Source organism: Solanum verrucosum, unplaced genomic scaffold (assembly GCF_900185275.1).
Source record: "Solanum verrucosum unplaced genomic scaffold, falcon-dt-bn FXZP01000022.1, whole genome shotgun sequence".
Classification (NCBI taxonomy): Eukaryota; Viridiplantae; Streptophyta; class Magnoliopsida; order Solanales; family Solanaceae; genus Solanum; species Solanum verrucosum.
In genome coordinates this window covers 3,610,694-3,628,495 of record NW_026020086.1, presented here as the reverse complement: position 1 = coordinate 3,628,495, position 17,802 = coordinate 3,610,694, and the positions used below count along the sequence as shown (strand labels likewise).

Below are 17,802 nucleotides of genomic sequence, written 5' to 3'. Positions count from 1 at the left end.
ACATTAGAGATGGCTTATTTACAAAATTATTTCATCATATATACAAGATGGCTTATTCCAATAATACAAAGTGATGGAATAAATAATGCCGAAACTAACTAATATCCTTACTTCTTAGCTAAACGTAAGATAAAATAATTCTAACGACCCAAGTCAAACAACATGTATTTATTTCAAAATTATTCCCCCAAAATCTTGAATTTAGCACTTTTACCCCCTTATTTTCTTATAAAAATTTCAGCTTTCCCGCCCACTGAATTTTCCTCCCAAATTTCTTCTTTCTCTCTCACTCACACACAGAGTAGATGCAGCCAAATCCTCTTTGTATCAATATCTAGCAGTTTAGGGGGTACCCATTGAGCCAAAAATGCCTGATTTTGGCATTCTTTTGGATCCTCCATTGCCATCAGCACCAGAAGAATCATTGCCTTCATCTTTAGCTTTGATTTCTTGCCCAAATCTAGAAGTTTGTTGTGAATCTGATACCCAAATGCAGGAACTAGTTTCTGACCGAAATTCCCAGCTGGGGTTCCCTATTTTGCTCAAAGAAGACGAGTTGAAGCTGGAAAACAATGGGTGTGTTGAGTTGGTACAGAAAGAGGACGAGTTGAAACTATTGACACCCAAATCCAGTGAATCTGATACCCAAATGCAGGAACTAGTTTCTGACCGAAATTCCCAGCTGGGGTTCCCTATTTTGCTGAAAGAAGACGTGTTGAAACCGGAAAACAATGAGTATGTTGAGTTGGAACAGAAAGGGGAGGAGTTGAAACTATTGATATCCAAAACCAGTGATTCTGATACCCAAATCCAGGTACTAGTTTCTGACCGAAATTCCCAGCTGGCGTTCCCTAATTTGCTGAAAGAAAACGAGTTGAAACCGGAAAACAATGGGTGTGTTGAGTTGGAACAGAAAGATGACTTTAAACTGGAAAATAATGGCTGTGGTGAGTTGGAACAGAAAGATGACTTTAAACTGGAAAATAATGGCTGTGGTGAGTTGGGAATCAGGGTATTAATACCCAAATCGAGTCAATCTGATACCCAAATTGAGCAACTAGTTTCTGACCCAAATTCCCAGCTGGGGTCTCCTATTTTGCAGAAAGAAGACGAGTTGAAACTGGAAAATAATGGTTATGGTGAGTTGGGAATAAGGGATTTGATACCCAAATCCAGTCAATCTGATATCCAAATGCAGGAACTAGTTTCTGACCAAAATTCCCACTTGGTGTTCCCTTCTTTGCAGAAAGAAGAGTTGGAACCGGATAACAATGGTTGTGTTGAGTCGGAACAGAAAGAAGACGAGTTGAAACTGGAAAATAATGGTTGTGGTGTATTGGGAGTAAGTGTTTTGATAACCAAATCCAGTGAATCTGATACCCAAATGCAGGAACTAGTTTCTGACAGAAATTCCCAGCTGGGGTTCCCTAATTTGCAAATAGAAGACGAGTTGAAACCGGATAACAATGGGTGTGTTGAATTGGAACAGAAAGAAGACCAGTTGAAACTGGAAAATAATGGTTGTGGTGATTTGGGAATCAGGGGTTTGAGGTCAAGTGGTGGTGGGTCGGTGGCGAAAAAGAGTTTGGATGAGTTTGTTAAAGATTGGGTTGAGAGGAAGGTCAATGCTGGTGTAGATAAACGCAATTGTGTATTGCCATTCCTTATTCATGCTCCCAAATCGGTAAACTTATTCTTCTATTTCCTTTTTAATGATTATTGTTGATGAATTTGAATATTGCCCGAAGACAGTTGAGTTAGTGGTAAGGGCTGCGTACACTCTACCCTCTCCAACCCCACTTGTTAGTCTTACATATTGCTTTAGGCTCTATCATGATCCTATTTCGGGTCGTGCCAACATGGTATATCAGAAACAATCTCTCTACCTCCCAAGGTAGGGGTAAGGTCTATGTACGCTCTACTCTTCCCATACCTCACTTGGGGATCACACTTGGTATATTGTTGATGAATTTGAAGTATGTCAGTAGAAAATGTAGCTATTTGGTCTCTGCTATTACCATTTGGGATTTGCCGTGAGATATAAATTATTCATGTTATCTTGTATCTGCCCTTGTAAGGAAATGTAGAAAAAAATTTGGTTGGTGTCTACAATGAAAACTGACATTTCTGTTTGCATGCATCAGAGATAGTGTTTAGCTAGAGAAATCGGTTCATGCACCTATAGTTGTCTCAACCAAGTCCGAGTACGTTTCTTGAATTTTAGATGTACACTCTCTCTAAGCAGCTGAAACCATGTAGCTTTGGTTATTTGCTCTTTCCTGAGATAGAGGTGGAGAGAGCTTCGAAGCCAATCAACTATGTCTGCTAACAAATAGCAGATTGACATAGGTGGAGATAGCTTGGAAGCCAATCAATTATGTCTATTAACAGATATCAGATTATGTAAGCTCTATATTGACCTCGAATTTTACTAGATTTTGTGTAAGTTTAGCTTGAGCTCACCTTTGAATTTTATCTTATATCTTAGTTAAGCTTGAAACCAATAGTGTTTTCAAATAGGGAGAGTGTTTCATTAGCAAGTCCCCAAGTTCCTTGAAGTTTAGGTTTGAAATAGGTTGAGCATTTCGCGTTGCTTAGAGAGGGGTTCAATTTAAGACCAAGGTGCTAAGACGTGCATGTCATTCCTTGTAGGCTCTATCCTGAAGGGTTGCAATGGTAATATTTAATGATTTCACTTAATTATTGTTTGTCCTTGTAATTGTTATTTGTGTTTTTAGTTATTAAGTGTTCCACATTGTTGATGAAATGAGTTGTATCCTTGTATAATTTTGAGTAATCTTCACTAGTTCACTTCATGAGCTAGCTATTGGGTTTAAGTTAGGCTCAATGTCCATTCTCTTTAACATGGTATCAGAGACAAATCCATGCTTATTCATAGTTACTTGATGTTGGCCTCTGTGTTATGTTTGTCCATTCTCATGAGTGTGCTGTGGAGGAGGGTGCTAAGCCTTTTTAGATAAAGTAATATTTCATTTAGAAAAGGGCAAAAGCTTGCCCGTATACAAGAAGTACACCAAAAGTAGAAAACCTTACAAGAGGACATGTTTTTTACAAATAATACCCACTCATCTACACGTAGGAATCCTATGGGTGCACCAAAAAGAAGGAGGAGGGTGTTAAGTTCATACATTGATCCAGAAAATGAACTGTTTGCTAAATAATTAATTTTGTGCTCTTTAATGCATGATATTGTTGCATTTAGTATCATAACACACCATTGAATGAGTGGGGCTGAGGAGTAAGAAAATCACAGAAGAAAAGCCCCCGACTCTTTCCTATTTAAATATTTTAGGAGACAAACACTTGTTAGATGTTTTATTTGATCAATTGATAATAAACTTTTCCAATGTTTCGAAATTTTGTGTCAGGTTGAGTGCTCTGTTTGCCAAGGATTAATTTTTCCAGGTGACGAGGTAGAATGCTCTGTTCGAGATTGTATGGGAGTTTTCCACTTAGAATGTGCTAAAGAAAGACTTGGGTTATCTTCTCCCAAAATGTTTAAGTGCCCTCAACATGTAAGTTGGATTTAGTATACATCTCGATTCTTGGCTGAACGATCACAAAACAGATTTCCTACTTAATATGTTTGATTTGAATTTGATTAGCACAGTTTATTCTTACTCACTTTGATTTTTACATAGTCTTAGCTGTGCATATTTTGTTTCTTAAAGCTTGTCGATTTCCTGCCCGCTTTAGCAACATGCTAGAATCTTACCTTCACCAAGGTGGTATACCACTTATATCTGCTGCTTCAATTTTGGCAGTAGAACCAAAGCTCTAATCCTAAATTGGGGGGGGGGGGGTACTTTCCCTTCATGGAACTTTTAGTTTTGAGCTAAACTATGATCTATCTGTTTTAGGAAAAGATAGATATCATTTTTCTTCCTTCTGTTTGTGCATTTTCCCATCTACAAGGCTCCAGTTGTGTTTAGGAAAATGTTGCATAAAATCGATTATTTAAATACCATGCCCTTGTCCTGGGATGATCATTATAACTGGTGTGCATATGATGTTTCTTTCCTGAATAGGTATGTTATGTTTGTAATAAAAAGATACATCTCTGGCGGTGCATCAGATGTCCACTAGCATCACATGATAAGTGTGCAGCATTTCCGGAGCACGTGGTTCATTTAAATGATCAGCCAGGGCGAGTTATTTGTTGGAAGCATCCATCCGATTGGCGTTTGGAGAAGGTCAATCTCTTCATTTGTTCATCAACACAGTTCTATTTCTATTAGATAAGTTCTCCAAGAGACATCTTTTGTATAATAATAATGAAATGATCATAACTCGTAATGCAGAACAAACATTTGAAGGAATCATTCTCTTAGATATTTTGCTGTATATGTTAATTTTTTATTTTTGAGCCTGCAATATTTGACAGAGTTTGCTATGATTTTGCATTATTCGCACATTGAGCAATAATCAAATCATGATGTTATTCTTGATTTGATTTCTCTGTGATGCTATTAGTATTTGAACAAAGTGATGAAATAACAGCAAAGTAATTCAATATACAGTAGTTTCTATCACTGGATCTTTATTTTTGATTGATTAGGCTGGCTGACATGACAGGACTGACGTATCTTGTTTCATAAGCAGCATGAAGCCCCAGCAAGTAATTTGGAGGTTAGATATTTATTAAACCATGTTTGTTGCATGTGATTCTTGATGAAAGCCTTTCATTCATTGTTTTTTTAATCACTAAAACCCTTTATAGTAGGACGGCGTCAAGTGTATGTAATCATTTATAATATGGCTCAACAATAGTTGTTTTTACCCAGTTGATCCTCTGTACACTAATATTATAAATTCAATAAAAAATTGTTTTATACTTATATCTGTTGCTATTCTATAACAATTTTCTATCTGTATACTACCAAATAAGTCAAAAGAAAAGATACACCACACAACGTTGGTCTCCGAGTTAACTTTTCTTCTCGATATCAATCTTCTATAGCCTCCAACTCGGCACTACTTCATCCATTATCTATTGTAATGTTTGATAAAATACTGAGAAACAAAGTACAAGAGTTCATATATAACAATCAAAAAAGAAGTACAAGGGTCCTTATATTTGATCCGACTAGTCTTTTTTTCATACCCTTTAAACGAACAACACCATCTTACCAGTGTTACCAAAGACGAAAAAAGCAAAAAAGCTGTAAGGTCCATTTAGGCTGTAAGTGCAAAAAAACATGGGATTTAATGAAGAAAGATGCAAATGGAGTAAAAAAATACAAATATGTATGTGTGTGTAGTCCAAGACTAATAATTATAAGCATGAATAACATATATATATTGATAAAGAAATTGAAACGAGATTACGATATATTAAAATATCAGTTTAGAGTCGCCTCTTCATGACTGTGCTTATTGACAAGGAAAAATAAGCCTTGATGACGACATTGAAGCACCCACTAAGTGAGGTGAAGCACTCAATATGTTTTATACCTCGCTTCAAGGCTCAAGCATGCTTAAAGCACACCTTTGACAGAACTGCATCTTACAACAATCTTCCCTATCTTCATTAAGTTATTCTATGTTAAGATTGCATAATACACTTAGATGGCTTTCCTCAAGCTTATATCTCACATGACGTAGTCATTCCTTCTAAGTAATCGGCTACAAAATCCTCTTTATCCTTCGTCAAACTAAACAACTAATAGTATGCATCCTTCAAGGTTGTCCCTACCACAGTTTTCTATATTAGTCCACTGAGGACCTCCATCAAATAACAGAAAAGGTGCATATATCTTATCCATGAAGTCAACAGAAGCAAATTCTTGATGTAGTTCTTATAACTAATGAGTTGTTGGATACAAGGTCTAGTGGGAGCATGCGTTTTCACAGAATCAAGAATTTTTGACTTTTCACAGAATCAAGAATTTTAGCACCATATCCAAACCTAAATCTTCAAACACGCACGCACACACACATTCATAATTGGGAGTCCATGTTCTATGATCATAAACTCTTTTAATATTGAGTTTGCGAAAAAAATGCATGCTTCCACTTGAACTTGTATCCATTAACTCATTTGTTATGAGAACTACATCAAGAATTTGCTTCTGTTCATATATATATAAATAATGATTGTGAAGTTAACTGCATCCATCACCAATTTTAATCCTTATGAGCACGTGCATTATTAAATTACCTGCCAGACCAGTCGGTCTAAATCCTGTGTCCGTTAGCACCACTCTTCTTTGGCACTGCACTACAAAAGAAACGTTATAACTCTCTTCGAAGGAGCCCACGTGGTAGAAATAATCTATGTTGCTCAGACTCGGGTGTGAGTGTTCGATACGAGTGCGGATCTAGAGGTCGGATCCTTTATGATATAAATTTTAAAATTTGGTAACACGGATGCATGTATTGATATGGTGCAGAAATTTGGCTAAAAATAATTCAAATATCTATAAAATAGAGTCATAAAACCTAAATTACGAGATTATGTGGAAAACTTGAAGAGAATATTGGTCAAAAGGAGAATCCTAGAAGGAGACGAAGGAAAATGAGTGACAAAGAAATTTCTGCATACAAGGTATTCCATTTTCTTCAATTTCACCTTAGCTTTTGTTTTGATCACAAAAATCATTGAATCTGCCAGGAATTTTTCCATCGATTTTAGTCAAAGTACCCAAAACCAGTTGGTTGACTGGATCGGACAGTTCCCACACCCCACCCACACCCACGTCACGTTGACACGGGTGGGGCACCAAAAGTGAAGAGTCCGAGCAACTTAGGAAACAATTTAGGTAATCCATCATATGAACACTCACACTCTCTTAGTAGTGAATAGTGATCAAAGAATGTTAAAAAGTGAATCTGTTTGGTCTCTGTGCCTTGTCACCTTCACAATGCACTGTTTTCCGGCATCTCCAATTAACACCAATCCGCCCTTCTTTTTGTTATTATATAGTTGGTAATAGGATCATACTATAGTATTTTCTCTTCCCCCATTAAGTTATATTACCATCTATCTCGACTTTCTCGATATATCTATATCATTCAATGTTTGATGCAAATAGTATGAACTTGTATGGGCATTTGGTTCTTTTAGATACTCAGAATCTTGGGTTCTCTAATTATTGACGGATAGAGTGTTACTTATTCCTCATAAACGTTGAAGATCTCACGGTTTTAAAAACTTTGGGGTTAATTATTTCGAGAAGATTCTGAGTAGTGTTTGCTTTTCTTTAGCTTGGAATCAATATCTGATTCACTTATATTATTGCAGGAGATATTAACTAATTTGCCTGTACCATATGTGGAGGAGGAGTTCAAGATTGACATGAATTGGAAAGACATGATTGACAACAGATCTGAACCACCTCCATACGTGCATATCAAGAGAAGTATCCTTTGGATATTCATTGCCAAGTCTTCTTAAATTTAGAATTTGTATTGTAGTTGTAAGCATATCAATAAATGAACAACTGATATCAATCTAATTTTTACCAGGCTGCCTAAATTTATCTTCGTAAGTTAATACTGTTGAGTCCTCAATGTGTATAGTTTCTTCTCTTTTCTTTTCCTTTTCATGAGAACTGAACCTATCATTTATTCTTTGTGATTACATACTTAGCTCTTGCTAAACGGTTTCTATATGCTGCTGTAGTCAGAAAGACACCTATAAGGGAGATGTTGACTTATACTAAGTTCTAGTGATGTAAAAGATAAGCATAAGGCAACACATACTTTTTAACAAGCTAGGCATACAATTCATGGCTTTTCTAGTTTATAAGTTTGATAAACTTCTAACTCAATGATACGAGAATAGTTAATAGTAGCTAAGAAATCATAATAAGGAGAACAATCTGTTGTAGACTAAATATCTTTTTCTATTATAAATAAATAGATGGGTTTATTGTAGAGAAGTGAGGGATAGCCTAGTGGAAACGATACTGTAGGTTGGTGGTTCAAGTCATTAAGGGAGATGAGAGTATGAACCACTGTCGACTCCTGAATAAGGGGTTCTGTGGGTGAGTTTCGTATAGAAAAAGGTGTTACAGTATAATAAACTGATAAGCTTCTCAATTTTTAGAAGAACTGAACCAGTTTTTTTTTGAGAAAGGTAACTTTTTAGTCTATATATCCACAGGTGTACTACATCAAAGTGTAGTCCCCCTTCCAAAAGAATTACAACCTAGGAAACCTATTTGTACTTTTTGTTACAAATAGTCTAAAACATAAAAAATTTCTTCAGTCTGTCCTTACACTTTTTGTTCACACCAAAAATAGTATAAAGCCAGGCAGTTCATCTTAAAATTCTGCATATTGTTTTGCTTTCCCTCGAAGCATCTTTGATTTCTTTCCTTCCACACTGTCCACCATATACAAGCTGGGACAATCTTCCATCTCTGCTCCTTTGCTGTAGCATTGCCAACTCTCATCCAGCACTTCAATACTCCTTCAATGTTCCTTGGTTTCACCCAAGTGATTTTCCTCAGACAAATGAATATTCTCCATAGCTGGTCTGCCTATTTGCAGTGTAAAAAAAGATGGTTGACTGTCTCTATTTGTTCTTCACATAAGTAGCACCTGGAACACAATTGGTATTTCATCTTCTTCATGTTTTCCTGTGTCAGTACTACTTCTCTGGTCAGCAGCCATGTGAAACAATTGACCTTATATGTAATATTTGTCCCCCATATCATCTTCCAAGGCTGCCATTGTTTGATCCTGTTGTTTGAAGTGGTGAGTTTCTTGTATGCTGAGTTCACAGAGAAAACTCCTTTGTTACCTATCTTCCATATAGCTGTATCTTCTTCCCCAGTTAGGTTGTTGAAAGAGGCCAAGGTGTTATAGAGAGCACCGATCCTTTCCACCTCACAGTCATTAAGATTTCTTCTGAGATGAAGATTCCATCCCTGACCTGTCCACATTTCAGCAACAGTTGCTTGTTGTTGAAAGCTTAGTAGGTGTAGATCAGGGAATAGTTGCTTCAAAGTTCTCTGAGCTATCCACTTGTCCTCCCAAAAGGCCACTTTGAGTTCATTCCCCACTTTGAAGTTTATTTTAGACAAGAATTGTGGCCATAAATTCCTAACTGATCTCCAGATACTACAGCTATAAGGAATGGCCACTGCTTTTGTAATCCATTTATCCTCCATTTCATACTTTGCACAAATGACCTCCTTCCACAGCATGTTCTCTTCTGTAATAAATTTCCATAACCACTTCATCATTAAGATTTTGTTTTGCATTTCCATATTCTTGATCCCGGTTCCCATTTGAAGCCTGACAGATGTAAGTGAAAAGCCTGACAGAACTGAACCAATTTCGTCATAAGCTTGTGCAGCTTTGAGTCTCAGTTTGGGCTTATTCTAAGTCTATGCCACTTGAAAACACTCACATGATCTTCATAATATGAATTTAGTTCCTATGTAACCTTTATAAAAAAAGAAGTTCAATGTAAGATTTATTTTGTGTATGAAATGAAGAAGCAAAAGGCGGCCCAATCAATTACTTGAAAAAATATGCTCCAATTTCCAAATCTGGTTTGGGCCATAGTCCTATGGACATAAGTATCTCCTGAATTCCCTACATTGTTCATTTTCCCCTGTTGAAGCAAGCAGGAAACTTGCCCTTCAAACCATTGCTACATACACTTGGTCTTGGTAGCAATAAGATATCTTGTTTTTGGTTTTGAAAGTTCAAAATGTGTAGAAAAACAAAAATCTCAACTGCATCACAGAAGCACACAAATCACAATTCGCTATGTTAGTTTGTCAACAGGAAAAGTAGTACTATGCAGAAAACCCTTAACTGATTTAGATGCTTACCTCATTAAGAAAAAGCGTGATGGCGTTATTGCTGATATTGGGTGCACAAACTGCAAATCCACAGAATGCTTGGACAATTGTGTTTGCAGGTAATGCCAATGGTTGCGTAGTTTTCTATTCTGTTCTTGCTAGTCTGGAATCTGCTCTTGCTAATTGTCAAAAATATGCAATGATTTGGTGTTATCATTCCTGATGTGAATCTTAGGGAAGTCTGTGGAGATTTATATTCTAATGCAACTTTGAGAGAGTTAAGCCTATGTTATGATATTATTTGTGTATTAGTGTCTCAGTTTTAGGATAAGGTCCGGTATAGCCAAGGTTTCTGGAGTACTCTCTTTTTCTAGTGACATTTGGTTGACGAATTGGATTTTTTTTCAGTTTCCACGTCTTCAACATTCCTTTCAATGTTCCAGGAGTATCCCATTGTACACCAAAAATATACAAATATATAAATTCCATACTTGCCAGCTAAAAGTGCAGTACAGAAGTAGGTGTACAGTTGTCTCTCAACTAGAATTACTTAAGTAACTATTGTTATTTGATGAAATAAGGTGAACTTAAGTAACTATTGTTTGCCAACTGAAACCCTATCTTCACTAAATTATCTTAGTGCAAGCTTCATGAATTGCATCCATACAAAACCTGCCACTTTTGCTTCCCAAGGACATTTTCTTGCTGCATTTGATTCTTGACCAAGAACTTCATTGGGATGACGCAACAACTATTATGCTTCGATCCTTCAGCAGAACTTCATAGATGATCTGATGAAAATTCCCACCTTTCTTGCTTTTCATAATAGAGTTTCCTGCTCAATTGTAAGGTTTCGAAACTCTTGCAGCTTAGAGAAGAACTGGTTTATTGATTCCACTTCCCCTCTTGGAAACTTCTCCTGAATCTTATGCCTCGAGATAATGTCATTTCTGCATTCTGCCTTTGAACGTTGCAAATAATACATAGTTCTTTTAGTTGTACCTCCATCCAATAGTCAAGTCATAATTTTGTTCGCTCATCATTTTTCATCTTAAGTTTTACAAAAATGTTAGTATTTCATTTCCAAGGCACATGATACTTTTCCCACTTCTGATGAGGATGTCATAGCCTTTCTGCACCATTGACTTGTCCATACTGTGTTTCCTTTGATCAGTTCCTTCCAAACATCTTACTTTTTGTTCAAAATGGGATCTCCTTAGCTACTTGTACATTAGGATTTTCTTCTGAATTCTCAGGATTAACAGCCTCGAACATCCATACTTTACTTGTATCAATCACTATGGACATGCAGACAGCTAATGCATCTATACATGTTTCTTATAGTGATATTCACCAAAATATTAGACTTGCTTCTGTTGACGGTAGATCTTTATTTCTGAACTTTAATATCTTATACATTTCAGTTTCAAGAAAAAAACCTTCTATATCCATTAAATGATTTAAATTGAAACCATGATTTTGAGTCATACTTCTCTAGCAATATTTTCTTGAGCCGAAGGTCTCGGAAACAACCTCTCTACCCCACTAAGGTAGGGATAAAGTATGCATACGCACCACCCTCCCCAGACCTCACTTGTAAGTGGGACTGTACTGGATATATCGTTGTTGTTGTTGACTAGCAATATTGCACCAACTCCAATAACAACATCACCATCTTCTGTCTTCTCCATAAATATAATAGGCAAGTCAAACAAATTTGTTGATCTTGCTGCTCAATTATTTTTGTTAGACAATAATTGAAGCCTTGACGGGACTAGGGAGTAAATCTCAGTTTACTGCTGTTTTTTCTACAGTGTGGTTCATTGTCTCATTGATCTTCTAGAAATCTGTTCTTTATATACTTTCTTCTCCTTGTCCAGCATGCTAGATAATTTTAGTGGGAATGGGGTTCCAGTAGCAGCAATGAAGGTTTATCTAAACATGTTTGCCAATCTGAATGAAGCATATCTGTTTTCCCATTTGAATCTCAATAACTATAATGTCCATGTGCATGCTGTACATTTACAAGTAGCTTTCTTGACAGTTAAATTGTGACTTAATAGGGTTCAATGCATAAGTTGTTCGAAGGCGTGCCATTGCTCTGATATGTGCTCAAACAGACCATTTCGGAGAGATAGAAAGATACAAGTTGTCAAGGTGTGACACTTTGGTACTCAAGTTTCCTTGAATCCAGCCTATGGTTTTGATTATCATATTTATTATAAGTGGTGGAATGTCTTCATGCATTGCTTTGGTTGATTCTTTTCTGTGTTGCTTTACAGACTGAACTTTGTGGTTGGGGGGTAGTAGCATCTGAATCCATAAACAAAGGTGATTTCATAATTGAGTACATTGGCGAAGGTGATTCTCTTACAACTGAAGCTGTCAACTCTCAAATAATTTTCTGAGCTATTCATGTTTCTACATCTCTATTACACATAACTGTATTTTTGTGCTTATAGCATCTTTCAAGTATTTACACTCAACACTTACCTATATAATGTTATGCTCTGCATCAAACAACCAACTTGCCTTAATTTAAGGCAAGTTGGAGGCGACTATATGAATTCTAGCTGCAAGACATTGCCAAAGTACCTCAAGTAGCCTCTTTATCCTTAACATGTGGTAGTTGAACTTTCTATCAATTGTGGTCTTTTTCAACCGTTTAATTTTGTATGACCACAGGCCATCTTAGCATCCGCATCCTGAGACACTTATCTTGTAGATACGTTGAATTTTAGTGGCCCAATATTCACTTCCATGTATCATTGTAGGACATATAATTGTTCTATAGAGCTTTCCTTTCACTTTGGTAGGTATCCTTCTCATTACATAATGCTCCGATAACATTTTTCTAATTCAACCATCATATTTTGGTCATATCTAATATCTTTATCTAGATCAACATTCTCCTGGAGTGTCAAGCCTAGATATCTGAATTGTTAGTTTTAGGTACTGCAATCATGTCTAGTCTCACCTCAGCTTCAATCTCCTTATGTTGACTAAGTTTGAATTGCAGATATCCAGTTTTACTTACTTATCGTGAACCTTAACTTTCTAGACTGCTTTTCCACAATTCAACATTTTTTATTGATGCCTTTGCTGGTTTGATCAATTTGCACGATTTTGTCACCATATAGCATATCATCCATTACTAGGATAAACAAGTACGAGTTCAGTACCTGGTGTAAACCCACAGTTATGAGAAACTCTTTGTATCATGTAAATCTTTTTCCTGAATCCCAAAAACCTATTTGACATTTTGAAATCCATTTATTCTCTTGCTATGTCATCCATTATTCCTTGTACTGCTCAGCAGGCTCATCTGCTTGAAATGTGCAATGTGAAGCAGAGGACTTTCTGCTAGTTAATTTGGATGCAGATTTTTTTTTTTTTTTTTTTTTAAATGACAGTGGTGTCCGGACCAGCTTTTGCGCTCCTCGACTAATTCCACAGGATACCTGCCACCTCCCACCAGCAACATGTCTTTTGAATCTAAATTGCCTTTAGTGGCCCATTTGCTGTGCAATCTTTATGTATATTATCAAATGTCAATGTCGAGACATTTTGTTTTTGTGTTAGTAGGCATTTTAAGGCTTCTAATTTGGTTATCTTTTCGTGTTTCAGTTATTGATGATGCCTTGTGTGAAAAAAGGCTATGGGACATGAAATACAAGGGAGTTCAAAATTTCTACATGTGTGAACTACGGAAAGATTTCACAATTGATGCAACTTTCAAGGGAAACTTGTCCCGTTTTCTCAATCATAGCTGTGATCCTAATTGCAAATTGGAAAAATGGTTAGTTAACTCCTTCAAATAGCATTTCCTTGTTTCAGATTGTTTGGACTGTTCTTTAAGATCAGATATTAGTGATTTTTGCTTCGATGTGTTTTAACATATTCCTGTGACATCTTTCCCGGATCAGACTAGAGCTGTTCCATAACACTGGTCTAAGCCTAGATCACATCAACTTGAATATTAAAAGGATATATTCAAACACTTACATCTCAGACTTGACTTTTTTTGAAGTTACATGACCATAGTCCTAACCCACATTGAAGAATAGTACATAGATTTCATTTATGATGTCAAAGTAACATACATTTATACACTCTTTCTTATTTTTGTTCAATTTTGAGGTATTATTCCTTTTTATTTGAATGTTACAACAACAACATGCCCAATGTAGTCCCACACAATGGGGTCTGGGAGGGTAGCGTGTACGCAAACCTTACCTCTACCTCAGAGGTGAGGTAGAGAGGCTGTTTCTGATAGATCCCTGTCTCAAGACATAAATAGTCTAGGAAAAGACATAATGAAAGTACAATAGACAATAGATAGTATCAAAAACAACAAATAGTAACAGAATAGTACTACAACAAAATAATACTACAAACAAACTACACGCAATAATAGATAGTCACAGAAATCTAAAAACAAGAAACTAGTAGTCCTACGACTACTAGTAAGGGCAACAAGACAAATCACTTCCTATCTAGTACTCCCTCTGTCCCAATTTATATGACTTATTTTCCTTTTTAGTCAGTCCAAAAAAGAATTGACACATTTCTATATTAAGTAGCAATTTAACTTTAAAATGTTCATTTTACCCTTAATGAAATGATTTATAGCCACACAAGTTTCTATCATTCATTTTAGATCACAAGTTTTAAAAGTCTTCTTTTCTTTCTTAAACTTCGTGTTGAGCCAAACTATTAAAAGTCTTCTTTTTTTTCTTAAACTCTGTGCTGAGTCAAACTACCTCCCATAAAATGGGACAGAGGGAGGAGTATGGATGCATTCTTACCTACTAACCTTCTACCCTAATTTGTGTCCTCCACCCTAAATTGAATGCTAGAGGAAATTATATAAATGTTGTTTATTCTACCCTATCACACCGACTTCCTACTAGAAGAAGAGTTGATATTAGACCAGATACCAGAAATAACAGTCAGTCAAATCCCAGGACACATAAAATCATGAATATGGCTCAACTTCAGCTAACTGATCATTATTCATGACCTTAGATAGGAAGGTATGAAGGTCGAGGATTAGGGTAGAAGGTTAGTAGGTAGCTGAGTGTTGCATTTTGTGTGGGAGAGGGAGTGAGCTAGCCTCCCCCTCTCCTCTTATCATTTAGTATTATTATTAGTTATTGCATAGTTTCTTATTCTTCGATGTGTATTGCTATCTGTTGCTGCATTTGCTTTGTATCTTTGCTACTTTGCTGTCTCTTTTCTTACAATCCTGTTGGATACTTCCCTTTTGAGCCGAGGGTCTTTCGAAAAGAGCCTCTCTACATTACAAAGGTAAGTCTGCGTACATCCTACCCTCCCCAGACCCCACTTGTGGGACTACACTGGGTATGTTACTGTTGTTTTGGTATATTCTATGGGCACCGAAGCTCTGTTGGTTAGTTGAGATTCTTGATAAGCTTAACTTTTGAGATGCATTCATTCATTATTGCTCAATTTCTATCAAGTCTTCTCGCAGTATCTAACATCCATTATTGTTTAGGAATTGATTAACGAACAGATATACCTGTAGAATGCCATGGCTTTTATTTTTCCTGTATAGTTAGTTCCCTACGTATTCATTTCTTCTCTCCTTTTTCTGATAATCACATATTTGTCATATTTCTTAGTTGCAAGTTAAGTCCAATATATTTGGTTCTTCCTTTATGCTCATTGTGTGCCTTTATCAATGCTTATAATGATTTACTTTTATTACCTATTAAAGGCAGGTTGAAGGTGAGACTCGAATTGGTGTCTTTGCTGCTCGATTCATTGAAGTAGGAGAACCTCTGACCTATGATTACAGGTATGCTCCTTTGTGTTGCTACCTCAATAACTGCTTATTATGCGGCAAAGCTGTTTGGGTTCTTGTATTCTTTTCTATTTAACCTTTGGTTATAACTTCAAGGTATGTCAGTAATATGTCTGTTAAGTTTTAACCGTTTGTGGTTGGTTATACATTATAACTGATATAATATAAGATTGATTGGTATGAGACAAGAAGAAGCCTCCTTCTCATCTGACTTTGGTGTCTAGGAAAGAAGACAAAATTACGTTCTATTACATCTTTGAGTATTTGGCCATATTATTTTCAGTGATATGTGGAATGTTTGTATGATTTCATAGGGGATGCTTCCAGTAATGTTATTTTGTTTGATGTACCTTTTTGTTTCCACCAAAGATGTGGTAATAGCTGCTTGTGGTCCTCAAAAATAGTACATCAGGCAGAAGATATCGTGTTAAGAACATAAAATCTTAAAATCTCCATTACTAAAAATAGTTTATTCCCTATATAAGATGTATAAACCAAATGGTGAAGTGATATTTAAATCATTTAAGAAAGTCACACTGGTTAAATGGGCTCTTGGGGAACTTCATGTAGGAGGCTGTTAACTTCAAATCTGCCCACAAAATATAATTTCAGATATGCTGTTTGCGATGATTTTGATTCTAAGCCTGTTAGAGGTCTTTGACTAATAATGCACTCTGGAGTGGAAATACAACAATTTTTTTGACAACCAAAGCTAAAGAGAGCAATGGGGATAGATCCCTTGAACTCTGGGGGTAAAAGGCTCACAGAGACTGCTGCACCAGACAGTCCACTTAATGGAATCCAATAATAACCAATAGGATAGAAAGATATGGCAGAATAAAGAAATCACTTTGATGTAAATGGAAAGATTGAAGTTCTTGATGAGAAAACTCTACGCTAGTTGTTATCGTTGCCATGGAAAGCATCATAGTTTCTAATAGCTGTTGAATTTCCATACGAGGAATAGTCTACAAAATATATATACCGAGCTTTCACGTGCATTCTTTTTGTAAAGTGTTGCTTTGACATGGACAAGAATAAGGAGAAGTCTTTGAAGCTTAATGCATTAAACAATGGAAGGCTCTAAAGCTTAAAATTTTACAGTTTAGTCTTAGGCACCAATTGATATACAGCTAGAGCTCCTTACAGCAACATTTACTATAATAACCAAGTTTTCTTTGGAACCGATTTTCATTTTATGTTATTTTATGAGTTCTTTATTCCAACATTTTGCCTTAGTAGCTAAAAAGTATCCGGACAAATGTCTCTGTTGTAGAGAGATTTGACTATACGTGACTTCTGAAAATTGAAGCATTAGACTTTATGTCATATGCAGCAACTGCAACTACCACGTCTAGTTTCCAAACAAATTGAGATCGGCTATATGAATCCTTGATAATCACGTTTCTTAGTTTTAAATTCATCTTAGGCGAAAATAGCTTAGTACTATGACCTTCAGTTTTGCTTGCTGAATCTGCTTTGCTTTTGTATGCAGATTTGTTCTGTTTGGTTCAGAAGTGAAGTGCCATTGTGGAGCTTCGAATTGTCAAGGATATCTTGGCAGCAAAAAGAAAATCACAAGTAAACTGGACATCAGCTGGGGTTCGAAACGCAAGAGAACATCTACTTCTTGCCTCACCATCATTAAATCGAATTCATGTTAGACTATTATTATTTTATTCGATCATTTTAGTATGTATTATCGCGTTTTCTACGAAAAATACAATAAACCAAAAGAAAGCCATTGCCAAAAGGAGAGGGAAAAAAGGAACAGAAAGATTGTTGTTACATTGATTTATACTGGCATTGTTGTTTCACTTTTATTCTGAAAAATATGACAGAATCCTTACATTATAAAGATTAAGTTCTTTTCATTTTATTGCTTCTTTCAATTCTAGTTGGATATGTATGATTTTTTTCAGTGCCTTCTTTTTCTTCCGAGACGAGCGTTTTTCGGAAACAATCTTTCTACCTTCATTTCATGATGTAAGGATAAAACTACTATTTATCCTCTCCAAATCCCCCACTCTTGGGTGTAATACACTTGGTATGCTGTTGTTGAGTATCATGTTGAGCTTCTATTTCTTCTTAAACGATGAATTTCTCGGTATAATTATAGAGTCGGTATAAAAGTCATTGGGTTTTTAGAGACTTCCATCCGAATCTGTCCCTAAATAGCATTTAGGAAGAAAA

General features: G+C 36.1%; 1 protein-coding gene across 1 annotated transcript; it reads left to right on the top strand.

Moving 5' to 3' along the window:
• The first annotated feature begins 219 nt into the window (after positions 1-219).
• Positions 220-17,488, top strand: LOC125824589 (uncharacterized). Its single transcript, XM_049503993.1, has 11 exons — positions 220-1,684; positions 3,390-3,536; positions 4,050-4,214; positions 4,624-4,650; positions 7,265-7,382; positions 9,805-9,901; positions 11,846-11,939; positions 12,065-12,143; positions 13,410-13,581; positions 15,523-15,603; positions 17,105-17,488. The coding sequence occupies exons 1-11, from the start codon at positions 368-370 to the stop codon at positions 17,271-17,273; spliced, it is 2,466 nt and encodes an 821-aa protein (XP_049359950.1). The 5' UTR covers positions 220-367; the 3' UTR covers positions 17,274-17,488.
• The last annotated feature ends 314 nt before the right edge of the window (positions 17,489-17,802 follow it).

Bases quoted from the DNA above. Each gene is read 5' to 3' on its own strand.
- LOC125824589 (XM_049503993.1), top strand. From the start codon at position 368: ATGCCTGATTTTGGCATTCTTTTGGATCCTCCATTGCCATCAGCACCA. The intron at 11,940-12,064 runs GTGTGACACTTT...GTTGCTTTACAG, and splicing joins GAAAGATACAAGTTGTCAAG to ACTGAACTTTGTGGTTGGGG. The intron at 12,144-13,409 runs GTGATTCTCTTA...TTCGTGTTTCAG, and splicing joins AATTGAGTACATTGGCGAAG to TTATTGATGATGCCTTGTGT.